At 42.4% G+C, this 23,136-nt stretch overlaps 1 protein-coding gene across 1 annotated transcript in view; it reads left to right on the top strand.

Annotated features, from left to right (window-relative positions):
- Positions 1-23,136, top strand: part of LOC124775138 (reversion-inducing cysteine-rich protein with Kazal motifs) — a 371,470-nt gene that overhangs the window by 256,214 nt on the left and 92,120 nt on the right. The window contains exons 3-4 of the mRNA XM_047249978.1: positions 9,064-9,147; positions 16,699-16,735. Of these exons, the coding sequence (XP_047105934.1) occupies positions 9,064-9,147; positions 16,699-16,735 (121 nt within the window). The remainder of the gene's footprint in view (positions 1-9,063; positions 9,148-16,698; positions 16,736-23,136) is intronic.

Here is a 23,136-nt window from a genome sequence, read left to right as displayed (position 1 = left end):
AGGAATCAGACGGTAAGAAAAGTATTTCATATCTGCCGGAAAGCCGTCTCTCAGCACAGAAACCAGCATTTGGCGAGCAGTATAGCCATAAAAGAAGTATCATCAGCACGGAATGCAGGGAGCACGTCTGTAGCAGCAGAAGGCCGTATTATGGCGAGCTATGGTTTTACACTTGTGAGCTGTCACCGGACTGTGACGTCGTAGTAGGACTACACTGATCCTACACCGTAAGAGGAACGAGAGCACAGTCGTCTGCTCTGTTATGAGAAAACGACTCGCTGTGAAGTTCCCGCGGGGTCTGACAAACGAGCCGAGTTGTCCACGCGCGACGGCGGCCACAGCGGTGGTGGGACAACACGCAACGCGCGGGGAGGGAGATTGATTTCCGGTTAGCGGCAGGCTTCGCCACGCCACGTCGGAGGACCGGGCCCGCTCCTTCAGGCAGCGGCTGTTGAATTATGGACGGTAGCCCGCCACGACCCTCTCATTCATCGCGTCGTTAGGATAATGACGGGCTTTAATTAAAAATCAGCCTCCGCCCGGACGTTAACTCTTCATTTATTTACTGATTTACTTTATAGCGAAAGCGATATCGTGCTGTACAATCTCCCCTGATGAACGGTTGCACGAAATCACTCATGCATCCAAAATGGGTTTACCTGCTGGGAAGTCGCCCAGAGACGGGGGCCGACCACCGTAACTGGCGGAGTGTGGCAGCGCCGACTTCGGACGTCGGCCGACATTAAGCAATTAGCCAAGCGAAAACTCGATGGGAGGCAGCTCGTAAGCACTTACACGTAGATGTAACGTTTAAAATGATAGTATTTCAAAACTCTCGGCTTGACACCATTCCAAGGCACCTAAAACACTGGCTGAAAAGCGTTGCTAAATGAAATTCACTTCAGATCACAAAAGAACATATTTCTTCAGAATCTCGAAGATAAAACTGTCAACTCGAAGTGTTTTACTAGGCGCGATCGTGTAGAAAGTGGCCGGCCCTTAGATTAGCGATAAACGTAATAGCAAAATTAGGGACCACGAAGTAAACAAAGTTAAGGAATTCTGCTACTTTGGAAGCAAAGGGGCACATGAGAGACGAAGCAAGGAGAACATTAAACACATAGTACCATAGATGGGCAGTCCTGTCAAAAAAGAGAAGTCACAACATATTTTCAGGAGGTACTAATACATTTGAAAAATTTCATATTACCGCTTTTAGCTGGTGGTAAAATGTTTATACAACTAGTTTCAGTAGTCTGACTGTCATCAGGTTCATAAAAATATTCACAGCCACATGTTAGCCAAAATATAAAATCGTTAATCGTTATAGTCAGATGATAAAACCTTGAATAATACACTGTCATCATATCGTATGTGTGATATCAATGTTTTCACAGCGTTAACGACGATTACAGTTTTAGCAGGAATAAGTACACTCTCTGGCACAGTTTTTATAGACTCATGACGTGATTTATGTAGAATGGCAACGGCAAGGAAAGCATTTCTGAAGTAGAGAAATTTGTTAACATCGATTATAGATTAAAATGTCTGAAAGTATTTGTGTGGAGTGTAGCCATCTATGGAAGTGATGGACGATAAATAGTTTAGATAAGAAGAGAATAGAAGCTTTCGAAATGTGGCGCTACAGAAGAATGCTGAAGATTAGATGAGTAGACCACATAACTAATGAGGAGGTATTGAATAGAAATGGTGAGAAGAGAAATTTGTGGCACAGCTTGACTAGAAGAAGGGATCGGTTGGTAGGACATACTCTGAGGCATGAAGGGATCACCAATTTCGTATTGGAGGGCAGCGTGGAGGGTAAAAATCGTAGAGGTGGACCAAGAGATGAATACACTAAGGAGATTCAGAAGGATGTAGGTTACAGTAGGTACTGGGAGCTGAAGAAGCTTGCACGGGATAGTGTAGCATGGACAGCTGCATCAAACCAGTCTCTGGACTGAAGACCATAACAACTACAACAACATTATAACAGTATATTATTCAAGGTTTTACCGTCTGACGATAATGACTTTATGTTTCACCTAACATGATGCTGTGATTACTTTAATGGACCTGATCGTCAGAAGACTGAAGATGGTTGTATAAATAAAGTACTGTGCCTGCGGCTCAAGTAGGTAATGTGTCATTTTTCAAAGGAAGTCTCCTAGTGTGAAATATTGGCCTTAATCTGAGGAAGAATTTTCTGAGGACGTACATTTAGAGCACAGCATTATATGATAGTGAGTCATGGTCTATGAGTATGAGATGTGGTGCTACACGAGGGGGTTAAAAACGAGGTGGTCTAATAACATAAGAAATGAGGAGCTTCTCTACACAATCGGCAAAGAAAGGAAAATGTAGAAAATCTTCACAAGAAGAAGAAACAGGATAATAAGACATGTATTAAGAGATCAGGGAATAATTTCCTTGGGGAATAAAAACTCTACCGGAAGACAGATATCGGAATATATCCGACAAATAGTTAAGGACGCTGGCTGCCAGCGCTATTTTGAAGGTTAGCACAGAAGAGAAAGTCATAGCAGACCACGTCAAACTAGTCAGCAGAGTGATTGTTCCTCCAATCTTTGAACTGACTCTTCCACCCAGTTATGTGGAGAAATGCAGTTTAACATCGTCTCTGTATCACACTATGGACCAGACTGAGCTGCTAAGTGATAAATATAAACCAGGTAATCGTAATTGTTAATGTCATACAAATGACTCTTCAAAGATTTACTTACTGTACCGGTACCGATTTTTATTGTGGCTGTCGGTAATCATCTCATCATAGAAAAGACGTCTAGTAACTTTTTTTGTTTATTATTCGGAAATAAGCTTCAAAGAGGGATTAGCTCAAGAACGCTCGTTTGTAGTGACTGTCGCTGCAGTAAAAAAGGAACGTTTTACGCACTGTTAGGCGAGTTCAAAAGGAACTATTTTGTGTAGAATCCGTGTGTGGAAAAGTGGGCAAGACTACTTCACAGTGCAAACAGAGATTCTTCGGTATGCAGAAATCGGAGGAGTCGGTTTTTTAACAGATGTGACGGATGGCCTGAAGTTGCAGTGAAACACGTGTAGCAGATGCGATGTGATTAAGCGAAGAGCAGGGAATTACTTGTACAGCACAGAGGCTTTCATAAGTCTTCGAAGGAACATAAAGGATTGTTCACTTAGAAATAACGAAGAGATTTCCGTGAGCACCAGTGTCTATGTAGGATTTTCCATAACTTGTATTTCATCTACAGGGTCCAAGACGTACTTCGATCGTGCGCTCGTTTAGTTAGGGCCCATACTAAATTGACTAGCGAACCTACTCTGGGGTACTTCACCCTAACTTGCCATAATGAGGCGTCACTGGAGAACGTTTTGTACAACTGAAAGTAATATCTAAAACTTAAACTTGTTGTGGCTGTCCGCGACTCAGCATCTCAGCTATAGGGTGGTAGCAATTTTTACTTATCACAATATTGCAACCTTAAACTTGTGATTGTCAATTGTCGAGTTGGTATCTGGGATGTGTATAAATTTATGTAGATATCGAAATACTCAAATTCTAATCCATAGCAACAGAAAGATCTGAGTGATGTGCGAAATCTAGAAAGCAAACCGTTTCCAGTGAAATTTACTTATGCCATCTGATGCAAAACAAATGACTCAGATTAAAATGTTGGCCCTTAATACAGATAATCTTTATCTTAGTCTTGTAAACAATCACTGTACCATTTGCTATCATAATTACAGAGCAAATCAACGTAAAAATTGACACATCTGACTTTCTGATGAAACTGCTTGAAAATTCAAAAGACAGCTGTTTAATGAAATCTTATGTTGGTATTAAGCTTCAGGACTGATACTGATATTTGCACATAGACACTCTGACAGTCATTGTGCTTTACAATGGACATGAACTTCGACTGTAACTATATTTTTTGGCATACCTGTGACTGCCAAAATTCAAATTTCATCTGCCGTACCTGCAACGTGCAGTGCAAGACGGTATTAATCAGTTTTCATAAATGCTTCTAACTACACAACCCACCATGTGCAATAAGAGTGTACAAACAGAGTCACGAAAGAAAATAAAATTAGGGAACTAAGCTTAACGACTGGTAAAAGAGAACGAAGACTCCAAGTTTAACTATGTTCATCAAGGCACGACAACAATACGACTTCTTCTTGAAGTTCTGAGACCTTGACAAATTATCGAAATTTTTCTTAATAACATTCCCGCGCACAGTTGCCTTCCTTGACGCTTGTTTCAACTGTAAGACTAGACCTTATGTTGTATTGTAAGATTCCTACAGCGAGCTTCAACCATACGCAATATTCTAACAATAAGAAACTACACAGTTTATCTTAAAAATTGGCTTTTGTCATTCTTTCATTCATATCATTAGTTTCCTCAATATTTATTTTTTCGATTTGCAGCTCTTGTGTTTTTTTCCGTGTTGGCAGTTAAAATTGCAGGATATAGTTTCCATCTTTTGTGCAAAATACTCTTTTTCCTTGTCACCCAAACATGTTTCAGCACCTCTGTGCCATCATCAGTGGGTTTTATTTATTGAAAAACTTGATTTTACGTTACATGGTTGTGCAGAACTATCTAATAGCTTCTTCTTTCGCATTCTGAGCTCTCTGCATACACATATTAAATGAATTTGTGTAATAAACGCCTTTTAACTTCGCAAAACTCAGTATGCACAATGTTGTTATGTGTCCTAATCCCGTCGGCTATCAGTGAATGACACCATACAAACTGTCCTGCAAATCTATATAATGTAAAACCAAGTTTTCAATAAACAAAACTCACTGATGATGGCACAGAGCTGCCGAAACATGTTTGGGTGACAAGAAAAAACAGTGTTTTCCATAAAACGCAGGACTTAAATTCAATAAGTATATCTAACATTTCCTTAATATTTTTCCTCAAAACAGATTATTATAAAATGCTTTTTAAATAATGCTGACTCCGCTACACAGCAGGCACACTCCCATCCTTTTCAAACCAAACACGTTGCCAGACTGTCAAACACACTGCCTGCAGCGATTCTCCGACTCACTCTCTGACCAACATCTCTGGTCTCAAACACAAGCTTACAAAGAATATGGTTACATCGATACTACAGAGCTTGAGTACATTCATGAAATTCGCAACTTCATTCACATTTATGGTAAAATTTTCTGAAAATACCCGTGTCAAACACAACCGTCCCCTTTCACAACGAACGAGGCTATTCAATTTTCAAATTTAATAAAACTCATTTCGTGCTAAAAGTTGTTTCAGAGAAAAAGAATCGCTTTAAACCATTAAAATCCACATTCTTGCACTACTATTGCAATGTAGGAACTCGGGATGAGCGAACTAAAAAGTGGAAAGGAGGTGTAGAGTGAGTTTCCCACATTGACTGCAACCACAGATACGGCGTATATCTTACTATTAATGGAAACGAATTACTCATTAATAGTCCAGCCGAAGATTTAAGGGTAGTTACGATATTAATATGTGATACTTTGCAATAAAAACCGAGAAGCTCTGTCGCACGTAAGCTATCAGGAATAGTTTTGTCAATACGGAACTGATAGCGACGGTCAGGAATATTGTTGTGGAAAAACCTAGGTACCGTGTGCTCACAAATGCCCATCCATATCGTCTACCTTGGCGGTCCATTCAGGGGATCGACGGGTCCTCAGCTCGTTAATTTAAAGTAAGGTATTTACACGTTAATGCGCATAAGCGTTACATGATATGGAACCAATCAATTAAACCGGTTCGAAAGTTGGGCCATTTAGCCGAAACTTGCTTCGTTAAACACGCTCACGAAAGCAGTTAAATTAACAAGGAAAAAGATGGACGCGAAATATTTTCTGGGGCGGCTTACCACAGCCTTGCTTACAGAAGGTACCTCAAACTCCATTCGTAACTACTGAAATGCTCAACTTACTGGGCAAATACTGAACTGCGCACGTTCCTATTCAGGTCGCATTTTCAGGAATATTTCTTAGAGTGATTGCTACCAGAACAATATGACTTATTTCCTGGTATAAAATTTTGTTTCACACGTTTTGCCAGATAAAAGATATTTTTGGGGCGAACATATTTTCAAAATCACGTTTTTTTCAATCTTCTGGCTCATTTCTTTGCAATACTCTAAGGTTACGGAACCATATTGCAACATTTATGCAAACTGCAACATTGAAAAGGGTGTATGTGATTGAAATGAGCTTTATAAACCCATCGCGGTCACTTGATATCAAAGCTGAAGTCAAGTGGACGAGATGGGATTTGAGCGGCTGTTCCACGTGTTACTTTGGGGCATTTGTCAGTGACGTGTCTGTGATCTGCGGTTTCCCACAATCAGACTATGAGGATGGTTGCCTTGTGTAAGACATACGCACATCTGCCATGTTTTGTTCTACTTCTGTTTAGAAATGATCACATTTTGGGTGACAAGTGTAATCCCTGTAGTTTTCGGGTGATACACGACTTTTTATTATTTTGTTGTCCAGTTCATTCTTGTGTCCGTGCGTTCGTAAAGGTTGAACTCAAATTCCACAGCGACCTTTGCTGTTCCTGTTGGTGGTCATCTAGAGCAGAGTCGGTTGTGGTTTGCGTCATCAGTATCTTGATGCACTGATAGGTTTTTATTATCATTGAACTTCTTGTACTGGTTCGTGAGGGCACTTATGTGAAGTAGTTGTGAGAGTGGAATTGGCACAGGACCGGTAGCAGTTCGTAGGTACTGATATTATAACGCCAGCAATCACTCTCATGGTGTTATTTGGTTGAATGACTATTTACTTTGCGTGTGATTTGTTTGTCAAACTGGGGACAATATTCAGCGTTTAAGAACAAAGAGACCCAGGTCAGAGGAACTTAGTGGTGATGCCGATGCTACCCAGGTTGTACCACAAAGCTTTTGGATGATGTTTCTTGTTTTCAATTTTTCGTCCCTTTATGGTAGATGCTCTCTGAAAAATAATCTCGTGGGTTAACCCCAGATTATTTGGTGTTGTATTGTAAGTGTAGTGTTTTCAAATTATAAGTTTCCTTCTGGCAAGTTTATTATTTATGTGGAAGTAGGAAACCTCCGTTTTGTTGATGTTTTGTTGTAGTCTCGATTTGCGAAAGTGCTTCCCCACTAACTTTATGTCATCCGATAGCATTTCTTCTGAGTATTCAGTTGAGCTATACATTGTTGCCCCAAATTAAAAAATGGTTCAAATGGCTCTGAGCACTATTGGACTTAACATCTGAGGTCATCAGTCCCCTAGAACTTACAACTACTTAAACCTAACTAACATAAGGACATCACACACATCCATGCCCGAGGCAGGATTCGAACCTGTGATCGTAGCGGTCGCGCGGTTCCAGACTGAAGCTCCTAGAACCACTCGGCCACAACGGCCGGCGTTGCCCCAAGTCGTTGGCGTAACTTAACCTGATTTGTTTTCTTTTTATCGTGTCTACAGTGAACGAGTTAAAGGAAATTGGCTCGATGTCTGATTACTGTGGTAAACCATTTTACAATTTTCTTGTGGATCTGATGTCGGATGCCATGATGGAAAAGTCGGTCGCTGAGCACAGTGTCGATTAGTAGAGCTGTCGAAGTGCAAGAAGCCACACGAAGAAACTTGTGTACAACGTCTTCTCTCCACTCTGTATCGTAGGCCACTGATAGATAAGTGAATGTGGTTATGGTTATCAGTTTCCTTTGAAACTCTGCCTCGATGTAAGCGGTGAGTGATAAACCATGCGACAATTTGACACGTTCATAGCACGCTCTCCGAGAGATTCATTGGTAATATAGGGGCGTATACGTCACAACCAGCGTTAACTTCTGTACATTAAGTTTGAGAATATAGCTGAAAAGGAGAAAGACTCTATTTGGAAGAGAGAAAGGGATCAACGGAAATATTGCCTTGAATGGAAAACCCCTCAAAGTGGTAGAAAGTTTCATTTATTTAGGGAGTGAAATATCTAGGGATGGAAGAATAACGAACGAAATTAATAGGAGGTTACAGAAGGGAGGCTTATGTATAAGAATTATTACTTCCCTATTGTCACCTATGGTGGAGAAACATGGACAATGACAGAAAGGGACTGGAGCAGACTGCAAGCATGGGAAATTTCTCACAGCAATTAAGGGAAAAACAAGAATGGACAGAGTAAGGAATGTAGAGATTAGAAAGGACCTTAAACAGGAAAGTATGAGAGAAGAAATTGAAAAAAAGAGATTAAGATGGTATGGGCATGTTAAAAGGATGCGTGGGCAGAGACTCCCCAAAATTATGGAAGAACTAAAGATGGATGGGAAAAGACCTAGAGGGCGCCCAAGAAGACGGTGGAAAATGGGAGTGAGAATATCTATAGAAAGGAGAGGTGTGACCTGGCAGCAAGTGGAGGAAGAAAAGTGATGGGAGGACCGAGCCAAATGGAGAGGACTCGTCAGCACACAGACTGGGCAGTAGCTGGAGCGGAATTCGAATATAGATACATAGATAGATATAATATAGCTGAGACAAATTACAAACGCGAGTACAGATCACCATCGCCCAGAAGACCAGTGTCAGCTTTTAAAAATGTCCATTGATTTTATATGTATAACTTATGAACTGTTCACCTCCATTCCGAGTGGTCAACGCGTCTGACCCACATGTGAGGGCCCATTGTTGGAACCGGTATCGCCAGGGATATTTCCTTGGTGAGGTGGAGGGGGGAGGGGTACTGGAACAGATAGCCTCTTCATGCCAATTGAAGAGCTACCTGATTGAGAGTCAGCAGCTGCAAGGTCGGAACGTCAACAACGGCCGAGTGTGCGGTGTGCTGAACCCATCCCCTTCCATACCGTATATGGTGATGCATAGCTGGGGATGACACGGCATTCAAACGACTATCGTGTAGCCTTCAGGGCCTGATCACAGGGTTTTTTTTACATTGCTTTCAACGTATTGACTTGTACAGATTAATCTCGTAGCTCATTTTTTGTCGATGCGTTTGTTTACTGTAGTAGGTGATGCTACAGTGACAGTGAGTGATCTTTGTGTCCCGGTGTGTTTCAGATGTCTCTGGCGGACATGGCGGTGGACGCGGAGGCGCGGGCGGCACGCGTGGACGCCGTCAGGATGCTGTGTCCCCAGCAGCTGGTGAGTGCCTGCGGTCAACAATGTTGACGTAATACGGACTTGTTGAAGTGGCAGTGGTCAAGAAAGTATTTCAGAGATCCACTGGATTCTTCAAGAAAGAAAAGGGTATAACTGAAAGGATTCTTGCCCTAGACACTCCCTTTTTCCCAAATGTTGGAAGTCTTGGAAGTCATTGACTGCTCGTGTCTTCTCTAGACTGTCACACAGATGACAAAATGGTAGATATCGAAATAGATGACAGAGGGATAGAAAAACGATTAAAATCGATCAAAAGAGGAAAGACCGCTGGACCTGATTGGATACCAGTTTTACACAGAGTATGCGAAGGAACTTGTCCCCCTTCTTGCAGCGGTGTATCGTAGGTCTCTAGAAGAGCGTAGCGTTCCAAAGGATTGGAAAAGGGCACAGGTCATCCCCGTTTTCAAGAAGGGATGCCGAGCAGATGTGCAGAACTATAGACCCAATCTCTAACGTCGATCAGTTGTAGAATTTTGGAACACGTATTATGTTCGAGTATAATGACTTTTCTGTAGACTAGAAATCTATTCTGTAGGAATGAACACGGGTTTCGAGAAAGATGATCGTGTGAAACCCAGGTCGCGCTATTCGTCCACGAGACTCAGAGGGCCATATACACGGGTTCCCAGGTAGATGCCGTGTTTCTTGACTTCCGCAAGGCGTTCGATACAGTTCCCCACACTCGTTTAATGAACAAAGTAAGGGCATATGGATTATCAGACCAATTGTCTGATTGGATTGAGAAGTTCCTGGATAATAGAACGCAGCAAGTCATTCTCAATGGAGAGAAGTCTTCCGAAGTAAGAGTGATTTCAGGTGTGTAGCAGGGGAGTGTCGTAGGACCGTTGCTATTCACAATATACGTAAATGACCTTGTGGATAACATCGGAAGTTCACTTAGGCTTTTTGCGGATGATGCTGTAGTATATCGAGAGGATGTAACATTGGAGAATTGTACTGAAATGCAGGAGGATCTGCAGCGAATTGACGCAGGGTGCAGGGAATGGCAATTGAATCTCAATGTAGACAAGTGTAATGTGTCGCGAATACACAGAACGAAAGATCCTTTATCATTTAGCTACAATATAGTAGGTCAGCAACTGGAAGCAGTTAATTCCATAAATTGCCTGGGAGTAGGCATTAGGAGTGATTTCAAATGGAATGATCATATAAAGTTAATCGTCGGTAAAGCAGATGGCAGACTGAGATTCATTGGAAGAATCCTAAGGAAATGCAGTCCGAAAAAAAAGGAAGTAGGTTACAGTACACTTGTTGACCCACTAGTTGAATACTGCTCACCAGTGTGGGATCCGTAACAGATAGGGTTGGTGGAAGAGATAAAGCAGATCCAACGGAGAGCAGCGCGCTTCGTTACAGGATCATTTAGTAATCGCTAAAGCGTTACGGAGACGATAGATAAACTCCAGTGGAAGACTCTGCAGGAGAGACGCTCTGTAGCTTGGTATGGGCTTTTGTTGAAGTTTCGAGAGTCAAGCAGTATATTGCTCCCTCCTACGTATATCTCGCGAAGAGACCATCAGGATAAAATCAGAGAAATTACAGCCCACACAGAGACATACCGACAATCTTTCTTTCCACGAACAATACGAGACTGGAATAGAAGGGAGAACCGATAGAGGTACTCAAAGTACCCTCCGCCACACACCGTCAGGTGGCTAGCGGAATATGGATGTAGATGTAGATGTTGAAGGACTACACCACGAGAAGATGGCAGGCTTATTCGTTCGACTGGCTCTGGTGAGCAGATGATTCACGTCATGTGATATCTGTCGGGCAGTGGTTAATGGCAGAGTTTCTCCACGAACCATCAGGGATGGATTACTGGAACCTGGGGAATATCTCATGTTGCGAAGTGTCTTTTATAGTTGACACCCTACTGCAGACATCAGAAACCAGCATAATCTTGAGATGGGACGTTGAATGGTTTTCGGTGGTGGTCAGTGATGAGTCTCGCTTCTGTGTGTGGCATCGTGTCCTTAGATGACTTGGCGAAAAGTCACAGTAAGCAGCTACTGTTGAGATCCACAGCGCCCCTGCACTCACGATGCGGGAAGCTACTGGATATGACAACAGGACTGACCTGGTTATTGTTGACGAGCAGTTGACTGCTCACCAGTAAGCGGCAATAGTGGTAACCCCTGCAGTCAGCATACACTTCATGACCGTGATACTAAATGACGTGTTCCTACAGGATAAGGAAAGAAGCCATACTTCAGTTCACACTACAAACCCATTGTGGAACGTACACATCCTTATGTGCTTGGTCTCATGGTCTGGCATGCATAGAGCGTGCCTGGGATACGAAAGAAAGACGTTTCCATACCAGCTCCCAGGCAGGAATCTTCATGAAGTGACACAGCATGTTTCTGGTACGGCAAAAATCTCCTCAAGATGGCATTCGCGCCGGCCGAAGTGGCCGTGCGGTTAAAGGCGCTGCAGTCTGGAACCGCAAGACCGCTACGGTCGCAGGTTCGAATCCTGCCTCGGGCATGGATGTTTGTGATGTCCTTAGGTTAGTTAGGTTTAACTAGTTCTAAGTTCTAGGGGACTAATGACCTCAGCAGTTGAGTCCCATAGTGCTCAGAGCCATTTGAACCATTTGATGGCATTCGCAGTCTATTTGCTTCAGTGTCGAAACGAGTTCAATAGTGTATTCGTGCCCATGGGAGTCACACGTCATTGCACTAGGAGGACGAATAGCCCCAGATGGGATCTCTCGGACAAAAATTCCATACTACCAAGCCATTACCTGATTCTGATGTTGATGGTGGGCATCAGTCCCGAATGGAATGAAAGTTTTATCATCTAATACCAGTTATGTAATGTTGTTGTTGTTGTTGTGGTCTTCAGTCCTGAGACGGGTTTGATGCAGCTCTCCATACTACTCTATCCTGTGCAAGCTTCTTCATCTCCCAGTACCTACTGCAACCTACATACTTCTGAATCTGCTTAGTGTATTTATCTCTTGGTCTCCCTCTACGATTTTTACCGTCCACGCTGCCTTCCAATGCTAAATTTATGATCCCTTGATGCCTCAAAACATGTCCTACCAACCGGTCCCTTCTTCTTGTCAAGTTGTGCCACAAACTTCTCTTCTCCCCAATCCTATTCAATACCTCCTCATTAGTTATGTGATCTACCCACCTTATCTTCAGCATTCTTCTGTAGCACCACATTTCGAAAGCTTCTATTCTCTTCTTGTCCAAACTGGTTATCGTCCATGTTTCATTTCCATACATGGCTACACTCCATACAAATTCTTTCAGAAACGACTTCCTGACACTTAAATCTATACTCGATGTTAACAAATTTTTCTTCTTCAGAAACGATTTCCTTGCCATTGCCAGTCTACATTTTATATCCTCTCTATTTCGACCATCATCAGTTATTTTGCTCCCTAAATAGCAAAACCCCTTTACTACTTTAAGTGTCTCATTTCCTAATCTAATCCCCTCAGCATCACCCGAATAATTCGACTACATTCCATTATCCTCGTTTTGCTTTTGTTGATGTTCAGCTTGTATCCTCCTTTCAAGACACTGTCCATTCCGTTCAACTGCTCTTCCAAGTCCTTTGCTGTCTCTGACAGAATTACAATGTCATCGGCGAACCTCAAAGTTTTTACTTCTTCTCCAAGAATTTTAATACCTACTCCGAATATTTCTTTTGTTTCCTTTACTGCTTGCTCAATATACAGATTGAATAACATCGGGGAGAGACTACAACCCTGTCTCACTCCTTTCCCGACCACTGCTTCCCTTTCATGCCCCTCGACTCTTATAGCTGTCATCTGGTTGCTGTACAAATTGTAAATAGCCTTTCGCTCCCTGTATTTTACCCCTGCCACATTTAGAATTTGAAAGAGAGTATTCCAGTTAACGTTATGTAATAAACATCTTAAAAAAGATTGCTAAATATAGTTTGGATATTTCAGACTGATGCTCCAAAGCGAAACTCATCCCCTTTCCCGTCTGTGTATACAGGGTTATTCTTATTAACGTTTAAAAAAAACCAAAGCGACGTAGATGACTGTGAGATAAACGTCGGGAAATACCCTAAAAGTGGATGACAAACATTGAATATATGACGTCACCAGGTGACTTACCTCGCCGCACGTGCAGCCGTTGGGCTGGTCGATCGTACCCTCTCCGGTAGGGGGCAGTGACGCACGCCGCTGCTGTAAACGTAGAAGTTAAAAAATTATTGTCCTCTCTGTAACCAAGGGAAAGCTGTTCTTGTTTTGTGTTTCTCTCCTTTTTCCCCTTCTTTTTTGTTTACAGACTTTAGTTAGTAAAGCCATTTACTGGCAGTGAAGCAGTTCGGAGGCTTATACTCATTTACTTGTGACTCAGTATGCCAATTTTTTGTTGTACTGTACTTTACAAAAAGACTAGAGGGGACCGCTAGACCAGTAAATTACGTATTAAACATGATCTCAATTTAAACACATAGTTGTCCAATCCAATGAAAAAAAGAGTTTCAGCCCTGATCCTAACGCGCTATAGTTGTGCACATAGGCCCGGAGCCACACTGACGTGAATACTTGACTTGGGTTGGTATGATCAGGTGCGACAGACCAATAAGCTCAGTCATTGCTTGTACGCCTAAATACGTCATCTCGAGACTTCGCATGTTCAATGTTTGTCATCCACCTCTTGGGTGTTTCCCGACATGTGCCACCCCTTGTGTCTTGCGTTAAATTACTTATCTCAACGCCATCTACAGATATGAATCACTATATATAATGCAGTTAGTGTTACCTTGTCCTGTTTTTTAGAATTATTAGTCATTTAATCGAGACTATGAAAGTGACGCTATGTCACATAATTTACAGATTTCTAAGTTGGGCGATAGTTTAAACTTAGTTTTTATTTGAATAAATTTAGTGCCCATTTCTGCAGGTGTTTACAGTTTCTTGAATCTCTAGCATTCTGTAATATTCATTCCATTTTTCTATTCCGTTTTCCTGACATAACAGCATACAGGAAAGTCAAAACACCCTTTGGTGACATTAAAAGCAACGGTGGTAACATTAAGAGTGCAACGGGAATTCCACTGTTAAATGCAGAGGAGAGAGCAGATAGGTGGAAAGAATACATTGAAAGCCCCTATGAGGGTGAATATTTGTCTGATGTGATAGAAGAAGAAACAGGAGTCGATTTAGAAGAGATAGGGGATCCAGTATTAGAATCGGAATGTAAAAGAGCTTTGGAGGACTTACGGTCAAATAAGGCAGAAGGGATAGGTAACATTCCATCAGGATTTCTAAAATCATTGGGGGAAGTGGCAACAAAACGACTATTCACGTTGATGTGTAGAATATATGAGTCTGGGGACATACCATCTGACTTTCGGAAAAGCGTCATCCACACAATTCCGAAGACGGCAAGAGCTGACAAGTGCGAGAATTATCGCACAATCAGCTTAACAGCTCATGCATCGGAGCTGCTTACAAGAATAATATACAGAAGAATGAAAACGAAAATTGAGAATGCGCTAGGTGAAGATCAGTTTGGCTTTAGGAAAAGTAAAGGGACGAGAGAGGCAATTCTGACGTTACGGCTAATAATGGAAGCAAGGCTAAAGAAAAATCAAGACACTTTCATAGGATTTGTCGACATGGAAAAAGCGTTCGACAATATAAAATGGTGCAAGCTGTTCGAGATTCTGAAAAAAAGTAGGGGTAAGCTATAGGGAGAGACGGGTCATATACAATATGTACAACAACCGAGAGGGAATAATAAGAGTGGACGATCAAGAACGAAGTGCTCGTATTAAGAAGGGTGTGAGACAAGACTGTAGCCTTTCGCCCCTACTCTTCAATCTGTACATCGAGGAAGCAATGATGGAAATAAAAGGAAGTTTCAAGAGTGGAATTAAAATACAAGGTGAAAGGATATCAATGATACGATTCGCTGATGACATTGCTATCCTGAGTGAAAGTGAAGAAGAATTAAATGATCTGCTGAACGGAATGAACAGTCTAATGAGTACACAGTATGGTTTGAGAGTAAATCGGAGAAAGACGAAGGTAATGCGAAGTAGTAGAAATGAGAACAGCGAGAAACTTAACATCAGGATTGACGGTCACGAAGTCAGTGAAGTTAAGGAATTCTGCTATATAGGCAGTAAAATAACCAATGACGGACGGAGCAAGGAGGACATAAAAAGCAGACTCGCTATGGCAAAGAAGGCATTGCTGGCCAAGAGAAGTCTACTAATATCAAATACCGGCCTTAATTTGAGGAAGAAATTTCTGAGGATGTACGTCTGGAGTACAGCATTGTATGGTAGTGAAACATGGACTGTGGGAAAACCGGGACAGAAGAGAATCGAAGCATTTGAGATGTGGTGCTATAGACGAATGTTGAAAATTAGGTGGGCTGATAGCCCGCATCTCGTGGTCGTGCGGTAGCGTTCTCGCTTCCCACGCCCGGGTTCCCGGGTTCGATTCCCGGCGGGGTCAGGGATTTTCTCTGCCTCGTGATGGCTGGGTGTTGTGTGCTGTCCTTAGGTTAGTTAGGTTTAAGTAGTTCTAAGTTCTAGGGGACTTATGACCACAGCAGTTGAGTCCCATAGTGCTCAGAGCCATTTGAACCATTTTTTGGTGGACTGATAAGGTAAGGAATGAGAAGGTTCTATGCAGAATCGGAGAGGAAAGGAATATGTGGAAAACACTGATAAGGAGAAGGGACAGGATGATAGGACATCTGCTAAGACATGAGGGAATGACTTCCATGGTACTAGTGGGAGCTGTAGAGGGCAAAAACTGTAGAGGAAGACAGAGATTGGAATATGTCAAGCAAATAATTCAGGACGTAGGTTGCAATTGCAACTCTGAGATGAAGAGGTTAGCACAGGAACGGAATTCGTGGCGGGTCGCATCGATCCAGTCAGTAGACTGATGAAAAAAAAAAAAAAAAAACAGGCCATCGATACGTTACATGAAAGTACTGCACATACAATAAAGTTATGAGGTTCAGCGTACACCTGCTAACAGACATCAAAACACATTTGTGTTCTCGTATTTCAGTTAATCTGTCCATGGCTGATTTTGACGGTGGAATTGAAAACAACGCAGCAGTCCTATTATATCAAACACTTGCCCGTCAGAATGTGATTTGATGATACAACGAAACACTTTAGTTACTGGAACAAACATTGAGTTATGTACTTGGTGAAACTTTTCCAGGACGTAAATAACAGGGGGAGAAAAACCTTAATCATATTTTACATTCACATAACAGCCAAAGCGAAATTCTCCAAAATTTTTAAATCTGCTGACACTTGATTAACCAATAATCAGGAAGAGAATCTCTAATAAGTGATATGTAAGATCAATCTTTTAAGTCTGGTATTCAGCCAAATCTGAGACATCTAAAATATTTGACTTCATACAAGTGCAGAAACTTCAGAAATAGTAATTTTTAAGCAACTTGATGACACACAATTGATCAAATAAGAAGTGCAAAATCCTTTTTGTTGTGTAATAGATGTTATTTTCTTTTTCAGGGTCATTTCTGGGAGTGCCTTAACAGGACATTCGAAGGTGAGTCTTGCACTACGTGTTATCCCTGTTATAAATCATATAATGAAAGAGAAACCAGTGTAGAAGTCACAAAACAAAATGTGAATAATTTTTTTTTCTGGAGCAGTGTGTTCTACGTAACGTGGAACCTGCTAACAGTTCAAAAATTGTTCAGAATATAGTAAGAAAGATTTTGATAAGCGACAATTCTCAGTTAGATAAGATTTTTAATAGATGCTACTTTTTCTACAAAGATATTGAAACAATGTCAGTTTTTTAGTTTAAATTGTATGATGTATTTTATTCAGATCTCACGATAGCTTTTTAAATGACAAGTGGGATGACAGTGTTTGGAGTTACGCATTTCGAGGAAATGATTGGGCAAAATGTCACATGTCGTGTAGAAGTGTGACGGCGCAGTGCTGTTTGCACCTGACAGTGGAGGTGAAAATTATGGTGTCCTGTTCGTCAGTGGAAAACTACTTGTTCGAAATAAACTGAACAGTGGGTTACAGGCAGACGTGTAGTGAACATGGCAGTCGGTTGCGAGTTAACCGGCTTTGAACGAGGACGGATAATTGGTGAGGGCCCGTGGGTGACATAATATCATAAGAGTTTCAATAGTACGGATTTCCAATGTCAACAATGTCTATTGTAGGCCTACAACGTCTCCCAGCCGGTATTTCCACACGCGTAAACCGCTGCATAGTACGACCACAAGTGTTTGGCGTGCGTTCCTCAAAGGAGCGGGCAACAGGCCACCGAACTGAATGCAGGGCCTCAGGAACCGAGTTCTGCCAGGAAAGTACTGGATAAATATGTCGCATAGGCTTCAACATCCAATACCAATTCGTGTCACAGTGCCTTGCCATGGCTTTGGGCCACTCAGTTTTTTCTTACTGCAAGTAACCCACTATCTCTCACATCTACCTCTGACGAATGCCGTTAAAAATACATAATTATACATGGTGTCCCAGGAGGAATGGTCAGTATTCAGGCGTATTACAGGAACAACCTTTCGAAGGAAAAAGGTCTGGTAAACTTGGGCGCTAAAATTCATACTTCAAGAACAATGAGCACATCTTTATCTTCGAGACAGTGAAACAAATGTGATCTACTGAAAGCTCTTAAAATATGCATTTCAGAGCCTGTTGCCTAGGATGATCGCTCCTGTCACCTCTTTGACAATTGATGATTCCTCTAGGGACACCCAACATTTAAAAGAAACCGTGAATGATTAAAATGGTTCAAATGGCTCTGAGCACTATGGGACTCAACTTCTGCGGTCGTTAGCCCCCTAGAACTTAGAAATAGTTAAACCTAACTAACCTAAGGACATCAAACACATCCATGCCCTAGGCAGGATTCGAACCTGCGACCGTAGCGGTCTCGCGGTTCCAGACTGCAGCGCCCAGAACCGCACGGCCACTTCGGCCGGCAAACCGTAAATGGCTCAGATACTTCGGTTGCTACAAATTAAAGATACAAGGTGAGATCCGTAGTCTCGTAATCTATTCTCCACAACAGTTGACAAAACTTCAGTTCTTATTTTATAATCGAGTCCCAAACAGAAACTTCTAGGCGCGCAGTCCGGAACCGTACGACTGCTACGGTCGCAGGTTCGAATCCTGCCTCGGGCATGGATGTGTGTGATGTCCTTAGGTTAGTTAGGTTTAAGTAGTTCTAAGTTCTAGGGGACTGATGACCACAGCAGTTGAGTCCCATAGTGCTCAGAGCCATTTGAACCAAACAGAAACGAAGTTGTCATAGGAAGGAATTTTAAACGAAATTTTTCTAGCGATCTCGTAGTTTCATCTTAATACACAATGGCTCGTAATATTGTAGGTTCAAGTTCTGAGGAGGCCGCAAGTTGTTCTAAGTCTAGGGGACTAATGACCTCAGATGTTAAGTCCCATAGTGCTTGGAGTCATTTGATTTGGCAGTAGCGCGGTATACTTCAAAGTTCACACAATGGAGGCGCCACAGGAGAAGCAGCAGTGATACCGCTGGCGTTGACGGAGCCAATCAGGTTTCAACACCAAGTGATTAAGTCGCGACGTCGCGGCCCGAAAGCGGAGTCGTCTGGTGGGCCTGCCGGAGAATGGAGCAAGTCTCCTCTCAGTCGCGACGCTGCCACTGTGATAGCGTTTACAGGAGATGAACTTTGTCTACGGATCTGCACACGAGTGATTACGCTGAGTTATGTTTCACCTTGCTTTCAGAATAAATCTTCTAAGTTGTAGTTAATTCCGTCTTCCCATTCGTTAGTTTGTATCTGGGACACAACACAGTCAGTATCAATCCTTTCTTAGTTCTCTTTGAGTTACTGGGAAATATTGAATCCTCTTCATAGTACGCATCTGTTTTCACCTATCGATAAAATGGCGGACATAAATTACTCATCTGAATCCAAATCATGAAAAATGTGTGCCCTAACAAGAATTATAATTATTCTCATGAACACGAAGTTGGCTTCGCCCGTTTATAGCCACTGTGTTACCTTTCAACCTGAAATAGACCTCGGGATAGGATGCAGATAAATGGGCATTCCTCCTCACAGTTGGTGGTATCATATTCATGTTAATTGGTTTCCTCAACATGTAACCTAACTACTACCTTCTAACTTAACGTAAACTTTGGGTTATGCAACAGTCTACAATCTACATTCTAAAAGGTAGTATATAAGCATAATCTGATGATGGCAGAAGTAGAGAGGATATAAAATGTAGACTGGCAATGGCAAGGAAAGCGATTCTGAAGAAGAGAAATTTGCTAACTAGAGCATAGATTTAAGTGTCAGGAAAACGTTTCTTAATGTATTTGTATTGAGTGTAGCCATGTATGTAAATGAAACATGAACGATATATAGTTTAGGCAAGAAGAGAATAGAAGATTTGGAAATGTGGTGCTACAGGAGAATGCTGCAGATTAGATGGGTAGATCACATAACTAATGATGAGGTACTGAATAGAACTGGGAAGAAGAGGAGTTTGTGGAACAACTTGATAAGAAGAAGGGATCGGTTGGTAGGACATGTTCTGAGGCATCGAGGGATCACCAATTTAATAATGGAGGGCAGCGCGGAGGGTAAAAATCGTAGAGGGAGACCTAGAGATGAATACAGTAAGCAGATTCAGAAGGATGTAGGCTGCAGTAGGTACTGGGAAATGAAGAAGCTTGCACAGGATAGAGCAGCATGGAGAGCTGCATCAAACCAGTCTCTGGGCTGAACACCACAACAACAAGAACGGCAAATACCGATAGTGTTCTACTACTGTTAGTACATAGGTGACATCACACGCCACGTCATTATCGCCTCACCGATGCAAGCCGAGGTCTGCTATCGACAGCTTCAAGCATCTCAGTTACCGATACCGAAGTATCAGGAATACTTCGTCAAATTTTTTGTCTGGAATGTAGCGCCGTATGGCAGGGAATCATGGCTAGTCCAAAACAGTAACAAATACTTGGGTAATTGTGAAATGCGGTTGGGGAGAAACAATTTAAAAGGGAAGTGGCTTGAAGAATGAAGAACGAGGAAATACACCGTGCTGTCTAAAGTATCCAGATATCTGTGTGTAATATGGAATTGACCACTAGATGGCATGAGAGGTGGACGCCAGCATAAAATGAGACGGGGGATATTTTGTTGTCGGTAGAGAAGCAGTAACAGTACAATTGGTCTTTCGGGAGAGCCCAATGACTTCGAACGTGAACTACTCATAGGATGTCACGTAACAGATGCATTAGGAGAATTTCAACGCTTCTGCAGGTGCCAACTTTGAAGTGGGCACGCGGAAGAACAGCGATAGCTAAACCGAGACCGGGCAGAACTCATGTATTGACAGTCAGGGAGCATCGAGCACTGGGCAAGGTGGCTGTATAAAATCGCATGAAATCAGAGGAAGGAATCGCTCTTGAGTTCCGAAGTGCTAGCAGCCGTCCGGCCGGCATAATAACTATGGTTAGGGTGTTGCAAAGAATGGTTGAGCAGCTCCTCGTTAGCTACGTGTTTCTATGGTGTAAGCGATGCTTGATGTAGTATAAAGAGCGACGGCCGCTGGACGATAGATGACTGGAAACGAGTCATTTGGAGTAGTGAATCACGCGATACCATGTAGCAATTCTATGGAAGGTTTTAGGTTTGGCGAACGTATGGTGAGCATTGCATGCCATAATGAGTAATGCCAACAGTGAAATGCAGAGGGCTTAGTGTTACGGGATGGGAGGCCTCCGTTGTTAGGATGTTGTCCGTTTAGCGTGCTTAAAAATAACTTAATACCGAAGGACATGAACACATTGACAGCATTGTGTAGTGCGTATAGTAGAGGGATAGTTCTCAGACGATGATTGTATCAGCATGACGGTGTCCGCTTTCATGAAGCAGCATATGGTGAAGCTGTAGTTTACGGACAACAACGTTTCCAGAATGAGATTTTCACTCTGCAGCGATGTGTGCGCTAATATGAAAGTTTCGACAATAACATTCCTGAAATCGATGTTCTTGCCTGTAGTCACGATGTGAAAGCGTACTTCCAAGAATAGTGGAGAAAATAGAACTGGCGGAAATGACGACAGTGAGGAAAACGGCTGGGACGTATACGTGGCAGGAACTGCTGGTAACAAGGCGTCCTTGAAGGCAATATCGCAGAGAAGAGAGAGAGAGAGGGGGGGGGGGGATAAAAATAAAAGTTCGAATACTGGATGACGTTGAAAAGCTACGAGTGTATTAAGGGAAAAGCAGAGGAAAAAAGCGAGTGGAGAGCATGCAGTTGACACGTACTGTAAAATGTACCAAAGAAGTGCTACGAAAAATGCTGAATCCCGTTCTCATTGTACTACTGAAAGTTGTCGCTATATGATAAGAACTGTAGTGTCGTCTCTCAACAAGTTGGAGATCTTTAGCATTATGGCCGCGCGGGATTAGCCGAGCGGTCAGAGGCGCTGCAGTCATGGACTGTGCGGCTGGTTCCGGCGGAGGTTCGAGTCCTCCCTCAGGCATGGGTGTCCTTAGGGTAATTTAGGTTAAGTAGTGTGTATGCAGTTAAGTCCCATAAGATTTCACACACATTTTTTTTTTTTTTTGTTTTATGTGGCTATTCCATTAATTAAGCGTGTGTTTCTTAATTTGTATCACCGATGAATGTTGTTTAGTTTATTTGTGTCAGAACTTAATTTTTTGTACTTATGCCACTTCTGTGTTATTTTATCGGAATACTCACTGTCTGTAAACTGACCTTTGGTGCCACTGTGTGGGCGCTCTTACTGGCTATTGGCATCGATTTGATTTTTGTTAAAGTTTAATGGCCATCATTGCGACCTCTCACCGTGACATTATCGTACTTTTACTCAGCAGAAAATGTGACAGGATGCTGACCATTCTGCTGCACTGCTCACGTATTTTTCTTCTTTACATGCAGTGATTTAATCTTAATTTATTCCGTTTCTCTCTCTCTCTTTCGTAACCACAGCACACACACACGCGCACACATACAACACACACACACAGACACACACACACCTCCGCGTACACATAAAGGTAACTGCTTAAAGATTTATATTGCGTTGTACCACAGTAGGGTGCTACATTAAAGACAGGTGAAGAATAGTGTAGTTTCCAGAATGAGATTTTCACTCTACAGCGGAGTGTGCGCTGATATTAAACTTCCTGGCAGATTAAAACTGTGTGCCCGACCGAGACTCGAACTCGGAACCTTTGCCTTTCGCGGGCAAGTGCTCTACCATCTGAGCTACCGAAGCACGACTCACGCCCGGTACTCACAGCTTTACTTCTGCCAGTATCTCGCCTCCTACCTTCCAAACTTTACAGAAGCTCTCCTGCGAACCATGCAGAACTAGCACTCCTGAAAGAAAGGATATAGCGGAGACGTGGCTTAGCCACAGCCTGGGGGATGTTTCCAGAATGAGATTTTCACTATGCAGCGGAGTGTGCGCTGATATGAAACTTCCTGCCAGATTAAAACTGTGTGCCCGACCGAGACTCGAACTCGGGACCTTTGCCTTTCGCGGGCAAGTGCTCTACCATCTGAGCTACCGAAGCACGACTCACGCCCGGTACTCACAGCTTTACTTCTGCCAGTATCTCGTCTCCTACCTTCCAAACTTTACAGAAGCTCTCCTGCGAACCATGCAGAACTAGCACTCCTGAAAGAAAGGATATAGCGGAGACATGGCTTAGCCACAGCCTGGGGGATGTTTCCAGAATGAAATTTTCACTCTGCAGCAGTAGTTCATTATTTCTTCAACTTTTATACTTGTGAATGTTACTGTTGTTTTCGAGATGAGATTGTTAACAGACGTGACAAATGGGATGAATGCACGTTACTGGGTATCTTCCAAACCTAAATAGCCTTTTTTCGGACACATCTCTCCTATGCAAATCTTGCAGGGATATCTGTTCC

Source organism: Schistocerca piceifrons, chromosome 2 (genome assembly GCF_021461385.2).
Source record: "Schistocerca piceifrons isolate TAMUIC-IGC-003096 chromosome 2, iqSchPice1.1, whole genome shotgun sequence".
In the NCBI taxonomy this organism is placed as follows: domain Eukaryota; kingdom Metazoa; phylum Arthropoda; class Insecta; order Orthoptera; family Acrididae; genus Schistocerca; species Schistocerca piceifrons.
Note: the sequence above shows the minus strand (reverse complement) of the source record. Positions and strands in the feature narration are given on the sequence as shown.